Genomic DNA, 25,510 nt, shown 5'->3' with positions numbered 1-25,510 from the left:
TACATAACATACCATTAGAAGAAATTGCAAACTTAGTTGTTATTCAGTGGAAACAATATGGCGGATTTTGGAAGTGAGTGCCCTCGATGGTAGGTGGCAGAACTGATCTGTTTTCGCGGTTCATTTAAATTTACAACAAAGAATATCTACTGTATTCTATGTTATTCATTTCCATCCAGTTCCTATTTCGCGGTTATTCTGAATTCACGATTTACATACATTTTACATACAAGCTTTCAGTCTCAGTTCTCTTGATATATCTAGAAGCGTGCTGACAATGCGAATAATCTTTAAACAAAAGAAATTATAGGCTTTTTTGAAAAGTCTTGATCAGTATATGAATATTGATTATGAGGGAAATTGTAATTAACTTTAACGTAAAAACAACTGTAGCCAAGAAAAGCGAGAAAACATTACCTCATTAAAAGCTAAATTTGTATGATGAAACGAATCATATTATTTATATAAATTCCAGTCTGATTGATTAAAACAACAACAAATTTTTGTTGGACTATTTTTGTATCAAATATTTATTTTATTCTATTTGAAAGTATTTGAAAGTTATAATACTTTTTCAGTTGTGAATTTTTGTACAAATCTCTGTATTAATTTGGTAAAAAGTATTCAGGAATCTAATAACCTTGATCTGCCACATGTTTAGAGGTGAAACTTTTTTTATGTGTAGGTGCCGAATAAAATAACATTAAATCCAGTTGAAGAGATCAAAAATGGTAAAGACGGACAAGTTGTCCTTTCTACGGGTGACTACGCATCGTCCTGGTGGGGACTAAACTCGCGAGCTCTTTTATTAAAACGCGAATTAGATTCAGTACACGACTGACTTTTGAATAGTGCTCATTATTTTTTTATTTTGGAATATTCGTCAAAACATAAACGTAAGTTTGGTATCATATATAATTATTTAATAAATGTGAAATAGTTTTTTAAAAAAATCATTTATAAATTGTGGACACACTCATGGTATGGTTTAATAAAGGGTAATTTTTTATTTTGGATGTAAGATTGTTGGAGAAAAATAACTATATATTATTCAATTAATTTTGATTTTTAATGTCAGTTTAGTCGTTGCAATAATAAAGTACAATGAAAAAAACTTAGAACAATATTTATTATTTTTGTAGTGATTTAAGCAAATTTCAAAATCGTCACCCGCATCAACTCTTAAACACTTAGAAGGAAATTCTTCATAATTTACATAACAATTTTATTTCACATCGGAGCCGGTAAAAACTGTTTTCAAAACTATGTACTGGTCAATATAAATTTTGGAAGTTGTCTTAATACAATCATTTTTTTCCCAACTTCAAGCAAGGTCTTAAGACAATATTATGTCGAGATTTTTAAAAAAATTATCCAGAGGTACATTACATCTTACTGGAGGTCATTTTTCCCGGATAGTATAGCCAGAATATATGAGGACCTTTCGACATTCAATCCTCCTCTGTTCGCAAATGAATAAAAATTACTTTACTGCAAAATAATATTATTTAATGTGCGAGTAATGGCCATTACTCGTGAATTGAATACTATATTTAATCCACAACTATCAGGGAAAAATATGTTAAACAAGATAATTATAATTGATACTAATATCACTGCAGTTATTAAATGTTACAAGTGGATTTTTTACACGTTATATTATAAGTAGTACTTCCTAGGGAACTTATATAATTAACACTATGTATGGTACCGTTATTCTCGTTCATTACTTCCCGTATTATTCTTCGTCGTTCTTTTTACTTACGTTGTCGTCGATATAGCAGCCCAAGACTTGCCGCTAAAATAATTCAATTTAATTTTCACGTGAATCTTGACATGACCATTGAATAATATTATTTTCTCGAATTGTGATAGTTTTAGATAAAAAATATTTTCTTCACAATCTTCTTTTTACTCTAAGTCAACCTACTAAATTTATGGTCTTTTGGTCTCTTCAAAAATCTCTTCCTTTGTCTGATAAGCTTTTGGCCATGCCATTTTTGTTCAGTTTGGGAATAAAAAGTAATCGGAGGAAGAAAGATCAGGCGAATAATACGTGATTGATCCTCGTATACTGTAAGAAACTACTGTAAGAGAAAGAATAATAGAAAATGGAAACTCCATTAAAAACGGAGATACAAAGAAAAGGAAAGAATATAACTGGGAACAAAAATAGAGGAAACGTTGTAAAGTTATATATAGTCAATAACGTAAACATAGTGAATATTGAGAATTATTTTTAAGTCTTTTAGCAATTGATTCGTGCGAAATTGGAAGAAAATGTTTTGATTGAGTCAAAAGTAAAAAAAAATAGTGATGATGATACAAAAAATAATTTTTTTATACTTAAACTAGTTTCATTTCATTGAAACTTGCCTACATACTGTTAAGTTGGGATTCTAATTTCATAAGTTCTGTGAATAAATAACAGTACGAGGAGTGATCAAAAAGTCTGATTGAATTTTTACGCTGTTTATGACTATGACCTTGTGATAAACATTCACAATTCTCAATGGAAACAAGTGAATTACCTTAAAAATTCGAACGTCCAGGTCACGGTAATTGTTCTTTTAAAATAAGGAGGCATAGTGCTATCAAAGTTCATGAGCCAACACCTTTCATCCTCATCATGACTCAAATCGCTTTGATTCGCGGGCTCTTAGCCTCTAAAGATTTCCCAACTGTCGACATCTACTAGATCATCGCATTTTAAGACAATAACCTGATAAATCAGATGGGAGCTAATTTTAGAAAAGCTTCCCAGTATTGATTCAATATTAGAATACTTGCATTTCCAGCTAGGAGAAGAAATTTAAAGGAAATAAATACAAAGTTCATTAGCCGATGCCTTTCATCCTAATCATGACTCGAGTTGCTTTTGATTCGCGGGTTCGTAGCCTCTAAAAGACTTCCCATCTGTCGACATCTACTAGATCGCCACTTTCCTTGTAACTAAAGATTGTACAAAAGGTAAAAATTTTGAGTGAATACCCTAATAAATGAGATGGAAGTTTTTTCTAAGAAAGCCTCCCAGAAATGCTTCTAGTATTGATTCGATATTGGGAGAAGAAAAGATTTAAGCAGTAGAAGTAGTAAAAAACTTGAAAAACATTAGGTCAAAAGGAAATATTGCAATCTGTTTCCGTTACCAATGGGATAAGTTTCGTCAAAAATTTTGGTAATGGAAACGCACCTTTCAGCCCGAAGCTTCCAAACTTTTTTCCTCGTGGACACATTGAAAATATTACAGATTTCTCTAAATTCTCTGTTGCTATATTTCTACCATATTCTCAAAACTCCTTTAAAAAGGTCAAATTTATTAACGAGAATTTGCATAAAGCTCTGTAAAGTTTTTCGTGGAACTCTGGAGGTCCACCTGGACTATTTTTACAACCACTATAAAAATATTACCCTTACTTACAACAAAGCAATGTCTTGTTAGCCACGTAGTATTCAGATCAATAATTTTGCATTTACATTGACCACGATCACGTGTGTACATAGTTGGTACAATCTCATGGTCAGTGAATACATAATAACATATGTTGTGATTTTATTTTAATTGCCAACCCACGTATAACATGCCAGTTAAACTATTTCTAACAGTTTATGTTTATTTGAATAAATATAAATAATGCAGGGATATTGTGAAACTGGAAAGTTCAAAATGATTCCAGAAGGTTACCTTGAAAATATATTGATTATTTACATGCACTAAATTTGTTTAAATTACCTTACGTGACTAAAAAAATTGTTTGCTGCCGTTACAAGTGATATAATCATTACAACTGCATTTTTAATTTGAGCCAAAAGGCCCTTTTACGTTGAGTAAAATGTTTATTATTGATCTAAATTACTAGGGATGATGGATATATTGTTAAAAGGGAAAAAAATTAACATTTCGTCCATAACATAACGCATAAAGTCCTTATTAGCTAAATATTTGGAATTTTCTAAACAAGTTGATAATATTTTTTTCAAATGAAAATCTAGTATACAGGGTGAGCCAACTTCGTGTTATGATACAATTTCCGGATATCTCTTTGCTTCTAATTGGTACAAGGTGGGCAAAAGTATTGAAGTTTTAATTTCCCTGGCTTGACAGCTGTCATGTGCGAATGTCATAATAGTAGAGGCATCAGTTATTTATGTAACTAAATAACTTTATGTAACATTCGCTAAAACGAGCGCCAGGAGTTTTGCAAATACGTAGAACAACGTTTCAACCAATTCCGCGCTTTTATAATATTTAATAGAATCTTCAATTACAATGAAAATAATAATGTGGAATAAAATTGTGCTAGAAGTTTGTTACTATGGAAGCAAACAACGATGTACGATAGGGGTATGTTTTTGAAAGAAAACTCCTCTGTAGGGATTGGGTTGGTGATAGTGTCCTCTAGTTATAAAGCACGCTGGTTTGGTGTACTGTTTACTGTACGTGAAAATAAATATGTGAGTTCGTAGGATGATAAATAATAATTCATTGAGGAAATGAAAACGGGTGGAGTTATGAAAAAGTGAATCTACAGTTGTAATTCAACAAAAAAATATGTCGAAACGAAAAAATCGCAACAATGGCGCAAACTTTGAAAAAAACTTACTTGAAATATCTCAGAGAGATTGTAACGAAATCTAGAACGAGCCTAAGCTAAACTAATCTTACTTAAATCAACATATCAAATCAACATAACAAATCAAATTGATACAAGTTTATAATTCTATTTAACAAGTTTTGAAACGTATCCACTTCATTTTTCGTACACTAACATCACATATGGAATGGATCGTTTTGTTTGGGTTATGAAATTGAACACTTCACTAGTTTTGAATGTTTCATATATTAGAATCATCAACTAAAGTGAAAAATAATATTTCTCAGGCCACAGGTTAACCAAATTAGCCGACTTAAACTATATGGCAATTTTAAGAAAACAATACCTTACTAAATAAGAACGGATTACGGGCAATGAGGTTTAAAATTTTATTTATGTCTTTAATTTTAATTTGATATTACTTTCAGAATATAATTTCAAGAAATAGTAAATTGAAATGTTTCGGGATGCACTATAAAATATGCTTTATGTCTATTGCATCTTTCGAAAAATATGGATTTTTGTTGAAAATTAGTATTATTTCTTGATCAATAACTGTATACAGATTCACAACAAACAGTTTCACATTGATTAACATCCTTTAGATCATTATGTAAGTAACAATATTTCACTATGCGGAATTTAACTTTTATGCCACTACAAAATTGATTTGGTGCCTGGTACGTGTCCGTGACTGGCTTAACTGGATACGTTTTCAGACAGATCTGGAACGTCTATAATAATTTATGCGATTTTGACATTCTACCCATATAATATAAAATTATTCAATTTGAGATAAATTCATTCATAATTGTCTCTTTGATAAAATATTTTAACCATTAGAACAGAAGATTATATAAATTGTGAAATCTACAAGGCTTATTATACATAACGAATCAAACCGGATTTGATACGAGGTTTGTATGCAAAGCTTGCGTCAACAGGAGGTGCTAGCACTTAAAAAAATAAATAGGGAAATTATTTGTACATGCTTTGAGAGATTGTCACTAAAATTTCAGGCATATTTCAGGCAAATTCAGTATCGAGCTATCGTCAAATATTTGTTTTCAAATGGAAGTGCATCTATGCGGTATACGGAGACTCTGCAGCATCATTTACCATCGGAAAATTTTGGGTAGCTCAATTGAAACGTGGCTGTATCAGCTTTGATAACGAGGAGCGTCAAATGGTAAGGGATGACCGTCTGATTCATTTAATAGAGACAAAAGAGGCCGTCGGCATATCAGAAGAACGCATTGACTGAAAAAATATACATGCATAAATTATCTGTGCGTTGGATGCTGCGCTTTGGACCACAAGTGCATTCTAAGGAATATTTCCCGTTATTGACGCGGTTTAAGCAAAATCAGTGGGATTTTGTACGTTGATTCATAACTCTAGATGAAACCTAAATCCATCACCATAGTTCTGAATCAAGACGGTGGATTGCAAAGAACAAACCTGTCCCAAAAAAAAATAAAGACTGTTTTATCGGCCGTAAAAGCGAGGGAACCGTTTTTTGGGATTGGGATGAGATTGACTGTTTTCAAAAAGGTTGGATAACAGCAAAAGAATATTACGCATCATTGTTTGATAAGGTAAAGGGGAAAATTGCAGGAAAGCGAACGTCTTTGAAGAAAAAGAATCCATCAGAGCAGCGCACCTTCTCACACTTCGGTGATCGCCGTAGCTAAAATATACGCATAACACTTCTAATTGGTTGACTACCAACCGTGACCGTGTTCACCATATCTAGTCCTCAAAGACATTTTCCTGTTTCTTAACAGGAGAAAGATTTTCATCAGACGCGGACATTTATTATAGAAAAAATTGTCTTATTTCTTTATTAGGTCCTAAACTTTTGAAACAACCCTCGTAGAATACAATCGCAAAGTTGTTTTTATGTATGTAAAGTAACGGAACGAAAAATAATGCATAGAGAAAGCAATAGCCCATTCGGAATTGATTGATGTGTTAAAAAGCAATATCTGTTCCACCTATTAAAACGGCGAATCTTGGTTGTACACAGTTTATTATTAAAGCCTGAATTTTTAAATTTAGAAAACCGTATCTGCCGCTCATCAATGGGGAAAGCAACTACTTTTCTGGGTAAGGGGGAACGACAGACCCTGTTCAAAACAAAATAAAAAGTGAATATGATGTCAGAGAACGTCTGCTGGACGAATCTAATAGCATCGTTGGCTGTTGTTATCTTCAATCCGAATGAGAGAGAGTTAAACCGTTCTGATGGGAAGCAATAACATTGAAACACGTAAACAGATTAAGTTTCTATCCTTGTAATTACGACTCATTAGAAATGTCGATATTGACAAACAGATCGGTGGAATTCACGGTTTTCGGATGGAATGTAGATGGAATATTCGTCGCGGTATTACCAGCCTCCATGCTCGATTTATAAAAGTTCGGAACAGTATTTACAGCATATAAATGTTCTTGGTTTATTATACAGTCATGAACTTTGGCATAACTGTGATCTTAATAAATGGAAGCAGACAATAAAGGTAGATAAGAGATAGGAATAGATCGGAAAAGCTTCCTATTTCGAATCTTTTCTATTGAAATTTGTAAAATCATTTTCCAGAAAATGATTTTCACACGATAAATTTATGTTGAGCATTGAATTTTACAAAATTCTTTCCATTTAGAACACATATCAGGAAAGCATTATGGAAAATGAAATATTTTTTATCTTGACAATTGACATTGACAATAATGACATATTTTCATTACAGTAGTGCCACTATTGGTAAGAGTAAGTTCTGTGGTTTGAACTGCAAATAGCCACGCAGCGGTGTTGTTCTTAGTTTGAATTAAGCTATAATCAAACTTAACTTTATATTTCCATAATTCTAGACTATATATATTTTAGTGATTTGATGGCAAACGCATAAACAATAAATACTAATTTAAATGAATTTAATAACGAACTGGTCTCCAGAATCTTCGATAATGACTGAGCTCTGACTGACTAATAACATGAGCTCTGCAATTTTGCTATTATGCTTCATTTATGACTAATCTTGCGATGCACTTCTTTGGGTCGGTGTAAAAATGTTGAATCCTGCAGAAAATGGCGTGATATTGAAAAGATTGTTTTAATTTAATTTAATTTTCTTATTATTCCATGTCAAATTCCTCAGTTCAATTTATATAAGATGACATCAGTTTTCTACACAGTCTCATTGGGTATAATAAAGCTGCTTCTTTTCATAAATCAAATTCAAGTTTAAAATTGTAAATAATGTGTTACTATCTATCTATTTTTAGTGTTGACCGTAACTTTACACCATCCTTTGTAATCAATTAACCTGTTGAGTACATTTTAAGGTTATAATCAGGAGCGTATCTTATAAGCGTTGCGTTGGTAAAATATTTGATACCATAGAAAGTCTAATAGGAATAAATGTAAACCTGTTCTTTGATTATTTATTTTTAGTAATCTAATATGTAATTTGATTAGTTACTACGTATATGTATATTTTTTCGTATACTGAATGCCATCAAAAACAAAACAAAAATCACGTCAATCTAGTTTATTTAAACATAAAAGATTTTTATTATTGATGTGATCACTATAAGATGTTGTCAGATTAGCTGATTATGTAATTACTTAAGACAGAAGGTCCCTTAAGTTCGTACTGAATGAGTCAACCGACTTTGTATTACAACTTTTTACGGTAGAAGAACTGAGTTGCAAGATTTGTTTTTATTAAAGTTTCGTTTTTGACGATTTCTCATTTATTTTTATAGATAGACCTCCTTTTTTTCTCTCCAGTACCCTCTACTTCTTAAATACCAACAACGAATTTTCTCAAACCACATTCTCTGTCTTGTGAGCTTTTCTTATTTTTTTTCTTTTCCGTTTCTACTTCTTAAGCTTCAGCTACAGTTTTTCTCAAACTGTATCTATGTTTTTTTCTCGGAGGCTTTGATGTTAGAATTTTTGACAAGTTTGGACGGTAAATGCTTCTTGGTGTATTGTATTCACAAATTAAAGGATTCCTGTGCTTTAATAGCTTCCAAACTCGACATTAATTAGAAGTAACCAGTAAGCTTGATCGAATGTGGATACTGCAGAACCGATATCCATCAGCACATTATTGAGCCTTAGGTCCTGACTTTTGTGTATAGTTGTAGCATATGCTATACATATGGGAAAGTGTTTGCGATAAACATAGGCTATATTAATAATTTCAAATTCAATTTTAACTGGACCAAGCTCGTTAACATGTTCTTTATTAAATGGAATATTATTTTCCGGATCAACCAAAACTGGACTGCAATTGCAAAATATTTTAGTTTTTCCGTGACTTATACACTAAACACTATTTGTATTAAAAATTTGAGGCTTGTATGTCTAGTAGAGTTTTGATAATCGGTCAGACATACAGTTATACAATTGATGTTTCCATTAATGTAGAAGCCGAGGAAAAATCATGAGTGTCTATATTGGTTAACCATTCTTTAAAAACTTGAAGCATCTGGCCTCCTAAATTCCAATTAATGATTAGTAATGGTTTCTATAAATATAGTTTTTTGTTATTTAGATTTACAATGGGAGGAATGACACAACGACCTTGGACACCAACAAAACGCCGAGGGCCCATCGCTGCCGAATTCAAGGGACCAGGTCCAGCTTGCGTAGCGTTACCATCTTACATAGGTAAAATACAAAATTATAGAATAGTTGAATGATATTATCTACATTGTTTCTTGTATTTAATTATTTTAAGTAGCTATAGATTGAACATCCATAACACAAGTCAACGAAAAAAATTTTGTCTCAAACTAAAAATAACTAGAGGCTCCATTCATAGCAAATAGAGTTTCCTTTTATTCATTTACCTATAAAAAATAAAGATTTCTAAACTTTGGACCAGTTAAAGGAGGAATGACTTTAACGCGCGAAGTCTAAAATGGCTTTCAAAAGTGTAAAAATGACATCTGCAGTTACAAGAATATGTAGAGATATATATGATATCAATAATTGTTAATTCGTCTGTAGTTAAATTACCCAAGCTTCGGTCTCGCAAACATGAATGCATGTTTGTTAATTCAGAAGGGTTTGATGACTTTTCAGACACTTAAACCTACTAAACTTGAAGCATAAAGCTTCACAGCTACATCAGTAAAATTTGCTCAAGAAGGATGTTAATCTAAGTATTTTTACAAAGGAATCCATTGAGTTCCTTTTAGAGGATTTCAAGTAGGTTTTCTGATGTGAATGCAACGCGGATACACTAAAGATAGTAGAGCCACCGCACTTTACCACAATATAACATAATGTCAAGAATGAACCAGTTGTGGAGGCTGATTATATTTTGTAGTCTCCGTTCCATATAATAATAGGTTTCACGATGCAGTTTGTGGAGGCTCTTCATCAAAACTCTGAAGCTAATGAAACACTAAATATATTTTCCATAAATTGTCAGATAAAGCTGGTATTTGCGTCACTCCACATATAAAGGAATTAGTGGCCAATGAAGAATTACCAAAGCTTCTGAAAGCCTATGAAAAAGGATCAGGCTTAAAGCAGTAATCCATGGATTCATTGCCATTATAGAAACTGTAAAGCTCATTTCTAATATGCATGATAATTTCAAACTCATGGGTTTTAAAATGTAAATATGCTACATGCTCACTTCAATCATTTTCTCAATATATGAATGTACACTGTTGATTGAAAACTTGATTCAAATTGAAATATATTTCTAATCTTCCAAAAATTTGCTTTAATATAAAAAGTAATGTTACGAACAAGCTCGCGAAATGGGTCCTTAGGCCCGCCCTGTCCAGCTACAATGGAATTTCAAAATTCGGCGAATTCCCGCGGTGTCTTTCGCATTTGTTTATAAATGGAGAAAGCGCCTTTGATGATTATAGCGGGTGATTTATTTACAGTGTTTCTTTTAAATAATTTCTAGGAAAGTCCATTTATTTCTTTTTTCTCTTTTTGTTTTAAAACTTTATAGAATTTTATTTAGGTATATAAATGATTTGTATAGACGCAGTTTTTAATAAATAATCGTAGTGAACAGACCGAATTAGTAATCGCAGAAATTATTTATATTTATAAGTAAATTATCATAAGTGAAGTGTATTGTATAGTGTGTAAATAAATTAAAAACGTAGGAGACAGTGTTTATTAATTCACCTGACGAATAGAAAGAGTGTAAATAAATAAGAAAAACGTTACAGTAAGCAAAGAATCTGACTTTCTTTTTTGAAGGTCTTCTTACTTTGTCGCAGACATTTGACAGACTTTTTGAGAGTCTACTTGGCATTTGCTCAAATTATTTGTTTACTAGTAAATTATTCGAGTTCAAAGATTATATTTTATCAAACATATATTTTTAATAAACGAATTTCTGCTGTTTATTACTAAAATATGTTTTCAAATTGATATAAAGGTAGAAGATAACCTCAAGGCAAGGTTAAAAAAACTAAATATTTTCTTTGGAACATAGTAATAAAACTTTTATGCGCGATTACGTAATACAACAGATACAAATTTTAATTTTGTATTAACAAAAATCGTTCTCAAGGTCGCTTGACATATCTTAGTGGATTCAAATACTATCCATTGTTTTTATACAAATACCATGCTCTTCACATATTCTTGCAAATTCAAAAAATTTGTACTAAACGGTTAATTGATGCATTTATTATCCGGCTAATTTTGTTATAATAATATATTCATTTTAGTCCAGTAATTTTTTGAGTTGTTAATTACCCAAGTTCATTTTTGTAGTAAACTTTCTTCTTATGATATTAGCCCCAATTAGGTAAAGGTTCTAAGCTAACATCTTTTCCTGTATTCTAGGCTGATTCATTGGCTCTAATACTGACTCAATTGTCAAATGTATCATTTTTATTTTTGAAGGATAATATATTTTCGTTTTCGATTCAACTTCTGCAAACCACTTGAAAGAAAATCGTTTGCTATGTAGGTGCTATTTGAATTTTGAAAACAGTTGAAGTTTAGCGCCATTTGGAATACAAAAATTTCCCAAAACGGTCATTTTTGCGGTTTGAGGAGTGCCGCCAACGTGATGGCAAATTTTTATTTTTATCTTTTAATTTATACCAATAAATACATATAAAAGAATTTTTTTGTTTTTCAAATTAAAGTAGTTGTGTCGTTATTCCATTCCACATTACATACAACGTTTTTCTATTTGCCAGCAATGGACTTTATTTTGCAGAATTTTCTTGTCCTTTCCTTGTCATATAGCTTTTACCTGCTAGTTTTAGTTTTTGTTTTTTATTTTCCATTTATTCTGTAATTTAGGTTTTTCGTTTTTTGCCCTTATTTAGCGATTTTAAACCACAATAGCAATTGCGTCGTCCATTTCTTAACGGTTCAAACGTTATTCCACAGATAAGCAAACTTTCCAACTCGTCCCACCACTTACTGTTAAATTGTCACACGACAGCAAACTACCAACCACGTACGTAGGTCAGATTGAGTACTAATCGTTTTTTTAAGGAGGTCTTATTATATCGAGTAAGAAGAAATCTTTTGTAAAGCCACGGTAACTTCTTCCTTCAATTGTCCAATAACTTCTTCATTCAATGCCATTTTCACATTTTTTCTTGATGCGATTTGATCTTATGCATCATGGGTTCACATATTTTCATTTCAGGAAGAAGGACTTTGGAATCCAAAACTGAAAGAGCTCCTGCTTTTTCTTTCGGATCTAGACAGAATGGAAAATTGGATAGTATTGGACCAGGCCCTGGCCAATATAACATCACTGGAATGAGTGCCAAAGGTAGGATATTATCTCAATACAACTTGACATAGTAATTTGGTTCATTTCAGTTCAGTTCTAATACTAATATTAAAGATAAAGAGATCGGAAAAGAAAGAAAGAAAGAGCTTCGATTTACTATTTTTCTTTATTCGCTAATAGAATCAAAATTTGTTATTTTGCTCCTTTACCTTTAAACTTTGCCGTCTCGGCGTTCCAATCAGAATAAAGTAGCGTGAAATAGAAAGTGGACTTTGTTGTTTGTTCTTTCTGTCTTTATTAGCAATCGGGGTTGCTTGAGCTTGAACCAGATCTAGTACATCGCTCTCTCTATCTTTTATATTAACTATTCTATTTCATCCAAACCTCAACTTCTTATTTATCGACATACCTATCATTTGTTTTCTGTTCTACAAAGCGTGTGTTGAGATTTTCTATTTTAGTTAGTCTCAATAATTTTTATATTTCTGATAATATTTTATTTTATTTATTGATCATAAATGAACAATATTCAAATAAAATAGAGTATTTTGAATCAAAGAACTACCTTGATGGTGCATGGTAGTTATAATATTTCTTTGGTACCTTCATTATAGTACAAGTAGTCATTTTCTTCTTTCTTAAACTGCTTTTTTCTAAGAATCCCCATCAATTCTTCTTTTTGGTGTCAAAAGGTTTATTCATAGCTGCATCGGAAGCAATTGGGATTTTGTTGGAAGTTTTACTGTTAAATAATGTGAGTTTTCATTCGATTCAATCACAACTAGAAATAACGAAAGGTAAAGGGGTCTAAGATGCTGTTTTATCTTGTTATCTCAGGTAAAGATACACCACCGGCATTAAGTTTGCATAGTAGGCCTAAGGATCAGAAACCTGAGAATTTTCCTGCTCCAGGAGATTACAATCCGGATAAGGCTGAGAAAGTAATTCATGATAGTGCTCCTAAATACACTTTCGGATTAAAAACTAATGTAGAAAAACCAGTTGATACTCCAGGTAAATTTTCTATTTATAATATTTGTTATATAGATGATTTCTATCCTTATTTTCTTAAATATTATTAATTGAAAACTATTTAACCGTGATTATTAATGAAACACTCGCCTCTTGAGAATCAAAGTAAGGAAAAATCTTATAAATTTATGAATATGTTAACGATAGCAGATCCTTATAAATAAGGATAAATAAACATGTCATGTTATTATGTTTGTCAAAAAAACTGTTTAAGAAATATAACATTGTTACCCAATATTTATATTTATATGAAAATTGAAGCAGAAACTTATAAATATCTGATATTTTTTAGTACTAATTTGACTTTTTGTATATAATTTATAAGTGAAATAACTTTTTAACTCTATTTTATATGTATTGTTTTTATTATTTGCTCACTTCAGCTCCCAATGTTTACAAAATTCCTGAAACCATCGCCCATGACACACCCAAATACAGTTTCGGAGCTAAAACCAATGTAGGAAAACCATCAGATGTACCTGGTTAGTTGATTTTTTTAAAAATTCATTGAAAAATATGTTTTTTTAATTTGTATTTTTTAATATAGCTCCGAATGTTTACAATATACCCGAGACCATTGCTCATGATACTCCCAAATATTCATTTGGAGCCAAAACTCAAGTGGAAAAACCATCAGATATTCCCGGTTAGTTGATACTATGTATGATATTTGTATTTTCTACATTTTGAGCTCTGAGCTCTTTCCTATTATGAATTCAACATTTTTTTAACATGTTATGTTTATATTTATCAGAATCTGATGTTGCTTTCAAGCAATCTTAGCTTAACAAAATTTGGCATTTTCAATTTAGACAACATAAAAGTGCTGAGGAGAATCATGGTTGAGAAATTACTGAGGGGCTCTGAACATGGGAGTAAGGTTGATTTCGGCCGCCATTTGTTGACTTGTAGCACTGCATCCCATTCACAAACAACTTGATGAACCTCTCTCAGCCATTTGTCGAGATGAAGCCTGTAGAATATTGAAACTTAGTACATAATTAAACCAAATACATTTTTTATGGTACATGTTTCATAGTCAATTTGAATACGTACGATACTGAGCTACAATCCGTATGAATGAATTTACTTTGAATTGATTCTGGCTTCTAATATTTACAGTTATATAAAAAAAAATAACTCAAGAACTAGCTCCTTAATGGAATTAACAAAAACACATAAAAATTAGTAGTGGAATAATTTTTAAATTATGTTTTATCTGTCGTTTAGTTTAGAAGAAAATTTGAAAATAACCTTATTAGAAATCTTAACACAAGAATAAAACCATTACTTCATGTATTCTATTGAAATAAGGCTCATTTTAATATCTGGCCGAACGAAGAAAACACAAAAATTGTTCAAGTCTGGGAACAGAAAATAATCCGAGGGGGCTAAATCTGGCGATTAAGGTGTATGAGGTAGCAATTCAAATTATAATTCATTAAATTTGACCATTGCTTTAAAGGATGTGTGAGCTGGTGCATTGTCTTGATGAAAAAACTCTTTCTTCTTGGCAAAAGCGGCCGTTTTTGCTTAATTTCTTTGCTCATACGTTACATCCCAAAAAACCGACTTCGTCAATTTGAAACGGCGCAAAAATCGACTATTTTTCTGTGAAACATTGCCAAACACTCGATGGAAACATCTTCACGACGCCGTTGTTTTTCCATTGTGAGCATCTTGCATAAAACTTTCCTAGGTTGAAATTTTCAGTTAATATGCGATGTATCGCACTTTTTGAAATGCCTACCATGTCTGCTAGCTCGCACACTTTTAGTCGACGATCATCCAGTACCACTTTGTGGATTTTCTTTAACATTTCTGGAGTCGTTACCTCATTTGGTTGACCACTGGTATGGTGGTCTTTGCAGGTCATACGGCCTCATTTAAACTCTGCTACCAATTAATTTACTGTTGATAATGAAGGAGTAGTATCACGTAGAGTTGAATAATTGTTGGGCTAAGGCCTTTCAAAGATAAATATTGTATCACATTTTTTACATATTTACAAATTCACTGAAAATGTTCACTATTGGTGGCTGCCAAACAAATACTAAATAACGTGGCGTCTTCAAACCATATGCTGTTCTTTCTAATAAAGTTGTTAATAATTGAAAGTCTATTTCATTCCCGATCTTTATGTTAATGTTAATAAATTCTAGAAGCGACTTTCTGAATTAATTTTTGTTGTGCAGCATTCCCTTTTATATCTATGCAATGGTTAATCTATAGAACCGGATATAATTAAAAAAAACCTTTGGAGCTTAGTACCATATATATATAAAAACTGATATACAAACTAATGCTACAAAATTTGACTTAATTTATGTTATTAATTAAAGAAATTATGATGGAAAAAAACTTCTTGGCTATAGGCTTTAGACATTGGAATGGGATGTGGAATGCGGGACAACTTAAACGCAAGAAAAAAATCTGCTAGTTTCAGTTCTTGTATGAATTATCTACTTGTTTTTTTGATTATACACTTATTATAATTTTTCAGAGACAGAATTGTTTCTAAACATATTAAAAATATATCAAAAACAAATTTCTCTTTAGTAGCAGATGTAGAAAATTCTTTTATGCTTCTGGAATCTAAAAAATTGTACAGATTCAAAATTATTACTTCAGAATATAGTTTAATATAATTATAAGTAAGATATCATACATTCAATCTTATGGTAATACTAAAAATCACGTTTTTTCCACTTCAGCTCCTAATGTTTACAAAATTCCCGAAACCATTGCTCATGATACACCAAAATACAGTTTCGGAGCTAAGACCAATGTAGGGAAACCATCAGATGTACCTGGTTAGTTGATTTTTCTTATAATTTTGTTGATTTATTCATGTTTCTATTATTTTGTTATTTTTCAACTTTAGCTCCAAACGTTTATAATATCCCCGAGACCATTGCACACGATACTCCTAAATACTCTTTTGGAGCCAAAATTAATGTGGAAAAACCATCAGATGTTCCTGGTTAGTTGATAATTTAGACATAAAGGAAGTCTAATCATATTTGGTACTATATTTTACAACCTTTTGAAAACTAACTCATAAAACCTCTTGAAACTATTGAAAAATTCTATGTTTCAAATCAATTAACATTCAACAATATAATTCGGTGTTTTTTTTAAATATTTACGTCAAACTATTGTGTCAGATCGATTACAATAATAATAATTGATTAAAGCACTAAAAGATAATCCAATTTGCCAATTTGTTTGTAGAAAAATGTAGTATCAAATGGATTAGTATCAGATTCTTAATTTCATTGAAAAGTATTTTTATTTACTTTAGCTCCCAATGTTTACAAAATCCCCGAAACCATCGCCAGAGACACACCCAAATTCACTTTTGGTGCCAAAACTAATATAGAAAAACCATCAGACATTCCGGGTTAGTTGACACATATTTTTTCAAAATTCAGTAACCATAAAAAAGAAAACTTTCAAATACGATTTTTTAATTCATTGATCTCTTTAGGTTTTACAAATTCTTCGAAATAACTTTAATCAATAATTAATTGAATACCTCAAAGTTTATGATCATTGATTTCTATAATTGAGTATTTCCTAACTTTAGCTCCAAATGTGTATAACATTCCTGAGACTATTGCCCACGATACACCGAGGTACAGTTTTGGAGCCAAAACCAATATAGCAAAACCATCGGACATACCTGGTTTGTTAATAAATATTTCAAAACAATAAAAGTACTAATGAATTGGGTAATTAATCTGATTAAACAATTACATTTTCTAACAGCTTTAACAAAAATATCTTCAATCTATCAAATGGGACATTAAATAACTTTTTTCTATATTTTCATCCCTGAATTTGATATCACTTCAATTTTATATAACTATGGTAAGGCATTCCAATTATTGGAAATATCTCTTAATAGAGTTAGAATAAAAAGTAATATTGAATAATCAGTATTTATCATTAATAAATATACTTTTTAAATATTTCAATTATTTGTAAATAATTTAGATGTTAGTGAAATATAGGTAAGACAGGAAAGTAAGGAACCGAATTAAGTAATATTTATTTCATTTTTTGAGTTACATTTTGGTGGAATGTTTCTGTTCATTATCATATTGAACAATAATACTCTAGCCTGATTGTTATACAATGTCGAAGGTCACATAGTGACTAACGTTAAAAGTCTTACTGACCAAATTTGGTAACATTTATTTATAAACTTACTTACCGGTTATTGATTCATTATTTAATAAATATTTGGTTGAACAGAAGGCCCCGAAACGCCTATCATACTATATAGGCCAATCAAAATAATATTTTTTGAAGAATTAATTTCCTGCAAGCTGGAAATCTTTTTAAAACCTCTATTTGATCCAAAATGATTGTAACCTGAGTTTGCACCACATCAAAAGGTGAGGGTTTAGCATTTGGTAGCCAAAAAATCGCCAAATTATTTCAAGTCTTGTAGTTGGAAAAAGGTGCGACGGACGGAAAATTCTATTTAAAAAATACGGAAAAGTAAACTCTGCGTCGATTGACGTAGGTTTCAGTACAAACTTACATTTTGCGGCCTCCCAAGACCACATATTTTGTAAATAGACACTCCTATTGAAAAAAAAAACACGTGGAATAAAAAGTTGTATAAAATTCCACGTAATAATTCAGTTAATCTTGAAACATTACATTTTGCATCAATTTAAAGTCTGTTTTTTATTGTTGATTATACTTGGATTGATTGATTTAGAGATTATACGGCGTGTTTAATATCTACAAATCATTAATTACATGATGAGCTCTCAACTATAGTAAAAGAAAGAGGAATAGATAAAAATTGATAAAAAGTATAACAAGGAAGGATGAGAGACATCTTCGACGTCAAGGTGTTGCTTTGTCATTGTCATCACGGAAGATGCAGGAAAATATATTTAAAGGAGAGAATATATGACGAAGAAAACCCCAAGAGGCTAATGAAAGTAAGAAGCCTCTAAATAAGCGAGTTACCGTGAAGTATGTTCCAATAATTGAATTTACAAATTCCCTCTTGACTACAGCTGAATATTGGCAAGATGAAGAGGTACTTGAAAGAATTCGTCTTGAAAATGATCTGGTTGCGGAAGAGGTCAAGTACAAGTCCTTCTGCGGTACCAAGTTCCTGAAAAAGGGTGCAATAACTGGATTGTCAGTTGGCCGACCTGAAGATGAAGACGAAAAGCTAAAAACAAAATTGTAACTTGCATAGTGAAAGCCACCGCTACCATTATCTACAAGGATATTAGGTCAGCGATTTAACCCCAAAGTACACGACTTTTTGAAGGACGTTGAGAACCCATAAGGTACTTGTAAGATCAATTTTAGACCTTAAAAATGGAAAAATACTTTTCGCACTGCTTTCCAGCTACAAGCAAAAAACTTGTGCAATAATTTGCCGGTTTTCTTGGCTACTAGAAGTTAAACTCACCACCTGGGATGGTGCAAACTCAGAATACACTTATTTAGGACCAAATAGAGGTTTTAAAATATTTTCCAGCGTGCTGAAAATTAATTTCTCAAAACGGATTTTTTTGACTTAATTTTAATGAACTAATAGTGCATTCTTCCTTTAAAAAAAATAGAACAAGTGTTATAACGATGGTAAACAATATGAAGAACAATTTTTCCAAGATCTTCCAAGATTATTAAATTTTTAATGTCATTTCAAACATTGAAATACTTAGCTTGATGCTTTTCACAAATCTTGGGAATAAATTTAATTAAATTACATTGGTAGGTACTAGATTCGTTATTGTTTTCTAATTTTAGTTTTAACATTTAGTGAACTCGTCTTCAAACTTCAACAGTATCAGTATATTTAACTGGGACTAACAGCTCGTTTATAGTTATTAAAAGTATAACAATTACTAAATGAACATAAGAAAAGCCATTTTATTATGAAAATATGTTGTTTGTATTTGTTTGTTTCAAATTTTTTTCAGCTCCCAATAGCTATGACGTACCTAGGGCAGATAATGTTTTAAGACGGTCTCTAAGGTATAGCTTTGGACGTAAAGTAGAAAATAAAAATTATACTATTGCTCCTGGTTAGTTTGTACATTTTTTATGTTTTCATCACGTCTTCTTCAAAAACACTGCCTTTTCAACATCAACGGGGATCGTATTATTGGGTATTTTCGAACGTTCTTTTTGTTTACTTACCACCCCTAACTAATAACTGATCTTAAGTAAGATAATATTTGAGCATTATTTAACAAAAGGCAATGAGAAAATTTGAAAAATACCCAAATATATTTTGCTTGGTGTTTTTTGATATTATGGTTTTTCTGGTTATCATAATCTTGTATACTAATGTGACTAATACTTTATATGAATGCTAGTAGTATTAACTTTGGTGCTGATATATATCATCATATGTCTATGCTAAACCCCAATTTCAAGCTATATATTGCCATACATAACAACTACGATGCCATATGTAATAGATAATCCACAAAAATAAGATAATTCACGAAGGAAAACATATTTCTAGTAACCAGAATATGAGCTACGTCAAATTTTCTACTTTACCATTCATATAAAAACGATGTTGTGCCAAAAGTAAGATTTACGATGAGCTACAGCCTCTAAGGAAAGTGCTAGACTAAATCCGGCAACAGTGTCGTGTGCAGTGGTTCCCCTATTCTCTAACACGTCAGTCCACGATTTGCTACGTCGCTCATTGTTCGTTTGGCAGCTTCCAGAGATGGAACTATTGATCGCCGCTTAAGCAAAGTGAAAGGATTGGTCAGAAATCGAGTTTCTCAACGCGAAGAAGTTATCGCCTGTGGCGATTCATCGGCAACTGACTGATGAAGAACGGTTTAAAATGCGATTATCCAGAAGATCAACAGTGGTCATGGTCCGTGAACTTATTGAACATTTCTTCTATTCAATCCACATTCTTGAAGCTTCCCATGGCTGATTGGCACAGTTGGGTTCCCCGGATACTGACTGATGAACACAATGAGTAACGCTTCGACTGTGCTTGCAAGTTTCTTCAACGAAGTAAGGGGGAAGGCAACAGGGAGAAGTTGTTAGACTCTATAGCTGAAACGTAGATTTTTCATTTTACGCCCATACCAAACAACAATTTCGTCAGTGGCATCACTCGGTTTACCGTAATCAAAGAAATTCAAACAAACGCAGTTAGAAGGGAAGATTGTGTGGCCTGTGTTTTCCGATCAAAAGGGGGTCCTCGTCGTCGATTTCATGCAATCTGGGACGACAATTAACTCAGATAGATATTGTATAACATTCACCAATCTCTAACGGAGCTCGCAGTGCTTATTCACGACAACGCTCGACCTCACGTCGCTTCTCAAACATAGGAGCTTCTGAAGATATTTTGATGAATTGCTATGCCTTATTCTCCGTTTAGCCCAGCGATTATCACCTCGTCTCCAAGCTAAAAGAACATTTAGAGTGACGATGAGGTCCGAGAAGAGGTCACGCGCTTTTTCAACGTATTAGCGGGAAACTTCGACTTAGGAATATAAGCTGAAGCATTGTTACCCAAAAGTGTATCGAAAAAAATGGGGACTATGTTGAAAAATAGATAACGATTTAAGCGTATCTTCATTCATCTGTTTTATGGTTGAAGGGCTTCTTCCCAGATAGCTATGTTTTCATACTGTCTTCTGATTTTGTCTGCTCCCTACATTTCATATCCATATGTTTTTGAAAACGGTACATTGCTGTATTTTTACAAAACATGTACACCATAACTTTTTAGTCAATATGAATCCGAAGTTTTGTACTAAATCACGATTTGATGTGATAATGAGAGGAATTTAAATGTTCTGGAGAATATTGTGACTTAAAATCTATAGATAATCGCTCACTTACGGAATTTGGAAAGAATGGAAAACGTTATACAAAAATTATTTCTCGAGTCGGTTGGATAGGAAGTTATCAATCAAAAACTCAAAAAATATCTTTTAAAACTTAGCAAATCAATAATTCACATATCATTTTAAAGAATGGAGATTATGGAGTATTAATTGCATCAGTTATGACATGTTGTAAGAAGACAGCGATATACCTTTCCCTCATTTTTAGTGATAATATTCATCTAAGATTATTAATTTTTATTTATATTATTTAGCTCCTAATGTATACAACATACCATCGGTAATGGGCGAAAAGAGTTCACCAGCATATACGATATCAAGCAGAACTAAGGAACCCATTGATGAACGTGTCAGAAACCCTGCCCCAGGACAATATAATAACGTCGATCCCGAATTTTACAAAAGTCATTCACCTGCTTATACGATCAGTGGAAGGATAAATATTCCTAAGGATGATAAGATACCTGGACCTGGCGTATACTCACCTGAAAAGGTAAACCTGATTTATCCACTATTTACCTTCACATTTTGAGATATCGAATACAGGTGTTTGGGTTATATCTGGTTCTCACTCTATTTTAACCTCCAATAGAACTTTTTTATGAATAGATAAATATGTTTTATATAAAACAATGCACGAAATCATTGAAAGTGTTTTAAGATGTTCACAAACTAAAATATATAAAGTAGTAGTGATCCCACGGACAAAAAAAAAACAACAAAATTTCAATTTATTATAATACAAATATTTTTGAGCGCTTTAAAAATGAGCTATTTTGAGACAATCCAACCATGTACACCTTCAATTTTCCATACGCTTGTAAACCTCGGCTGGGATGGCAATCAATACCTTAAGCGAATTACTTTTTATGGTTTCAATAGACTCATAGCGTGTTTCCCGAAGCGAATTTTTGAGTTTCAAAAAGGGGAAAAAAGCCACAGGGAGCCAAATTTGTCAAATCGGTTGTACATTAGAAATTGGAATAGTAACCGCTCAATCAAGACCTCTTTGACTCGTTTCAAGTGGTGACTCAATCCACGTTCTGTTTATTTGTTTTAAACTAAAGTTCTTCGCATGTTTTGGCTTCTTTCGCTATTTTTCTCCATTTTTTCCTGTCTTGAGTATTACTCCACCATCCACGTACTTCCATTTTATTCAGATCATTTGTTACTTAACCTTTCCATTGGACTTTTGGTCTTCCTCTGGGTCGGTTTGATAAGGGTTTCCATTCTGTTATTATTTTTACTTATTTTTGTAATGAAGCATTAGATTTATGTTGGGCCTTCTACTATGTGGTGAACCGTCTGTTTTCAGTTCTGTTTCAGTTCTTTTTCAACGACGTCGTGACCTTTACTGAATGCGATCAATCCTCAAATACTTAGGTTTGTGATAAATTAGACTCCCCAAAACACTGCAACATTTTTTACACTATCTGAAATGTCGAACATCAAAAAAGACTGTACCCATTTAAGGAAAAAGTTACTGAATAGATTTACGTGCGCACTTTTTTTGAATACTTTATCATATAGTTATTATTATAGTTGAAAATTTTAATTAAATTCTGTATTATTTCATAAGGTAAGATATAAATATAAAAATTTTGTGAATAGTAATCTTAAACTAGACAATGACATTATTAAACGGAAATCACACAATAAATAATATAAGAAGAAATAAGTTGAGTCAGGTTGAAGTAGAGACATGCGGTATAATTATCGATGAAGACATAATAAATTGCGAGAAAAATAGTATAAAGATAAATTGAGTAAAGATTGAGTAAAGAAAAATGTAAATAATATGAAACTAAATGAAACCGAGATGGAGATGAAATAGTAAAAGAATAATCATAAACCTGAAAAGGGATTGGAATGAAGGTCACAGCACATGCACAGCTTTTTTCCGTTGATCAAATTTTCTAAAACAATTAAATTATATCATCAGAAACTTCAAAATAAAACAATATGTTGAGTTTTATTTTTATTATGTAAGTTCTAGAAACTCTAACAACGTTGTAAATATTTGAAAACTTGACGTTCGAGTGACATTTGACGTTTGTAGCAAATTCTACACACTATTCATAAACTTGAAGCTGCTTCCGTTATCAGGGCCGGATTAAGCTAGGGGCTTGGGGGTGCTATAGCCCCGGGCCCCAGGTCCAAGAGGGCCCCATAATTTGAAAATCATTCTGTATTTTTTGTGTTGATACCACAAATCTAACGTATTGATATTATTTTGTGAATTTTTCCGGGTTTTCGAATTCCTTAAGGGGGCCCCGTCATTATTTTAGCCCCGGGCCTTATAAATCTTAATCCGGCCCTGTCCGTTAACCTAAAAATTTTGTTATTCTTTTTGACGCGTGCACTGCTTTTGGTTTTTGAAATATTTTTATTTGGAATTTGGTATTTATGGACGCTATTATGAAAAATAACGAAAAGGTTTTTTCAATGGGACAAACGTGACAAACGCAAATGGATGTGATTGGCTCTATTCTATTGCGGAAACGGAAAGTCAGTTTATGAATCGGCCATTTTACTTAAGGATGAACGATGGATTTGGATGCAACGTTATGTATTCTTTTCTGTGTGTGGCTTTCTTGTTTTCATTGTTTTCACATGACGTGAAAATATATATAGTTTTTCAGCATCCGTTTAATATTTAATAAAGAATTTCACTGATTATAATGTCGATCATAATATAGTTAGAGAAAAATAACAACAAAACAAGTTGTTTCATTTATAAACATGATGTTACGTTGAATATATGTATATATTTGATTTAGAAAAATGATTTTGAAAAAAAAAATAAGATTGTACTAAAATTTTTTTGTATCTCTTGGTTATAAAATTAAGGGAGGTCAAATTATTATACTTGGAAATCTGGTATAAATTACTTAAATACAAGAACAAGAATTGATATTTTCAATTCTATTGGACGGTACATAATATAGAAATGTAATCCTTGAGTTTAATTATTCCTTCAAAAGTTTTTCTTGCTTACTTGCTTGTTTACTCTTGATTCTATTAACATTTCACTGAATATAAAATTAGTTTTTCATCATATTTTGAAAAAAAAAATGGCTAATTATGTTTAAATGTACACAGAAACATTTCTCTCAGTAAATTTGTTTTATAACGTACAGAAAAAAGCGTAATTGATTATTTAAAGAGGGAGAGATTCGTTGGATTGAATTTTGTAGGATAAGGAGAATTTTAATAGGAGGGGGATTTGTTGGAGTGATCCCTGATATAGGAATTGCTTCAATGCAAGCCTATTGATTATTTCCAAAATTATGAGTTAGGAAATTGTTGTTTTCTTGGTTAACTAAATTTACTTTAGGTAATATCGCACTTGAGACATGCGCCCAGCCATTCCTTCGGGATTAGACATTCGCCGTATTTGGGTACTCAACATGGATGTCTCCGGCGTGAAAGTACTTCACTTTTATTCTGAAATTCGTTAATATAAATATGTTGGTAACAAACGTATCTATCAGGTGATTTTTTTCATACAACACTTTAAGTAGAAATAGCACGTAGTATTTTTTAGATACGTAGTTCGGTTTTATATTAGTGAGCTTAAAAATATTTTAATACTTAAAATAAAATCTTTCAACAAAACTTCTTATTTTCATAGTTGAATTTTCCCAATTCGATATATTCTTCACACCTTCATTCTTATTTATTTTTATGAATATAATAAGTAGATCTGATTTCAATAGAATAGTAATTTCCTCCGTCAAATGATGTTTTTAACTTGAATGTTTTGTATTTTAGGTTATATTAGATACTCCTCCAGCACACAGTTTTGGAATCAGACATTCTGAATTCTCCGAGCACTACTGAATAAGGTCATCAGCGAATACGACCGAGCCGAGCTGCGTTCAAATTAGTGATCACGTGAACACAGAAATCATGAAATATTCTTTTTTTTAGAATGTTACGTACACAAGAGTAGCATTTATGCTTCATTCATTTTTATTAAAAAACTGCAATTGGCTATTATTTACAATTATACAAAAAAATATGGCAATTAATTACTACCATTTGGAATATTATTATACACTTTGTTGTTTTTTTTGCTTAACATAACATTATTGCTATTAATGGTTGCTTAGATTCTTATAATACATTAGCAAACAATGTTACCGCTTGTTATAGATTTTAAATGCTATTTTTGTTATTTATAAGAAAAAACTTTTCCGGAAAAGTAACATTTTTATCATTTTTTTTAAATAAAAGATTTAAAAAACTA

The 25,510-nt window shown here is 31.7% G+C and overlaps 1 protein-coding gene across 13 annotated transcripts; it reads left to right on the top strand.

Moving 5' to 3' along the window:
• Positions 1–717: 717 nt before the first annotated feature.
• On the top strand, positions 718–25,510 carry LOC130442095 (outer dense fiber protein 3-like). 13 transcript variants are annotated; one of them, XM_056776115.1, is made up of 13 exons: positions 741–896; positions 9,164–9,279; positions 12,263–12,391; positions 13,190–13,366; positions 13,768–13,866; positions 13,932–14,030; positions 16,099–16,197; positions 16,269–16,367; positions 16,689–16,787; positions 16,974–17,072; positions 19,348–19,452; positions 21,513–21,751; positions 25,033–25,510. In XM_056776115.1, the coding sequence occupies exons 2-13, from the start codon at positions 9,171–9,173 to the stop codon at positions 25,099–25,101; spliced, it is 1,422 nt and encodes a 473-aa protein (XP_056632093.1). In that variant the 5' UTR covers positions 741–896; positions 9,164–9,170; the 3' UTR covers positions 25,102–25,510. The 13 variants fall into 13 exon arrangements, with proteins under 13 accessions (XP_056632099.1, XP_056632093.1, XP_056632094.1 ...); XM_056776116.1 differs by lacking the exon at positions 13,932–14,030; XM_056776119.1 differs by lacking the exon at positions 16,269–16,367.

The sequence above is a fragment of the Diorhabda sublineata genome, chromosome 3, assembly GCF_026230105.1.
Source record: "Diorhabda sublineata isolate icDioSubl1.1 chromosome 3, icDioSubl1.1, whole genome shotgun sequence".
Classification (NCBI taxonomy): Eukaryota; Metazoa; Arthropoda; class Insecta; order Coleoptera; family Chrysomelidae; genus Diorhabda; species Diorhabda sublineata.
This window is presented reverse-complemented; position numbering and strand designations above follow the sequence as displayed.

What these genes read in the sequence shown, in the direction of transcription:
- LOC130442095 (XM_056776115.1), top strand. Translation starts at nt 9,171, where the DNA reads ATGGGAGGAATGACACAACGACCTTGGACACCAACAAAACGCCGAGGG. An exon ending in AAAACCATCAGATGTACCTG is followed by an intron (nt 13,867 to 13,931) that starts GTTAGTTGATTT and finishes TTTTTAATATAG; the next exon opens with CTCCGAATGTTTACAATATA. An exon ending in AAAACCATCAGATGTTCCTG is followed by an intron (nt 16,368 to 16,688) that starts GTTAGTTGATAA and finishes TATTTACTTTAG; the next exon opens with CTCCCAATGTTTACAAAATC.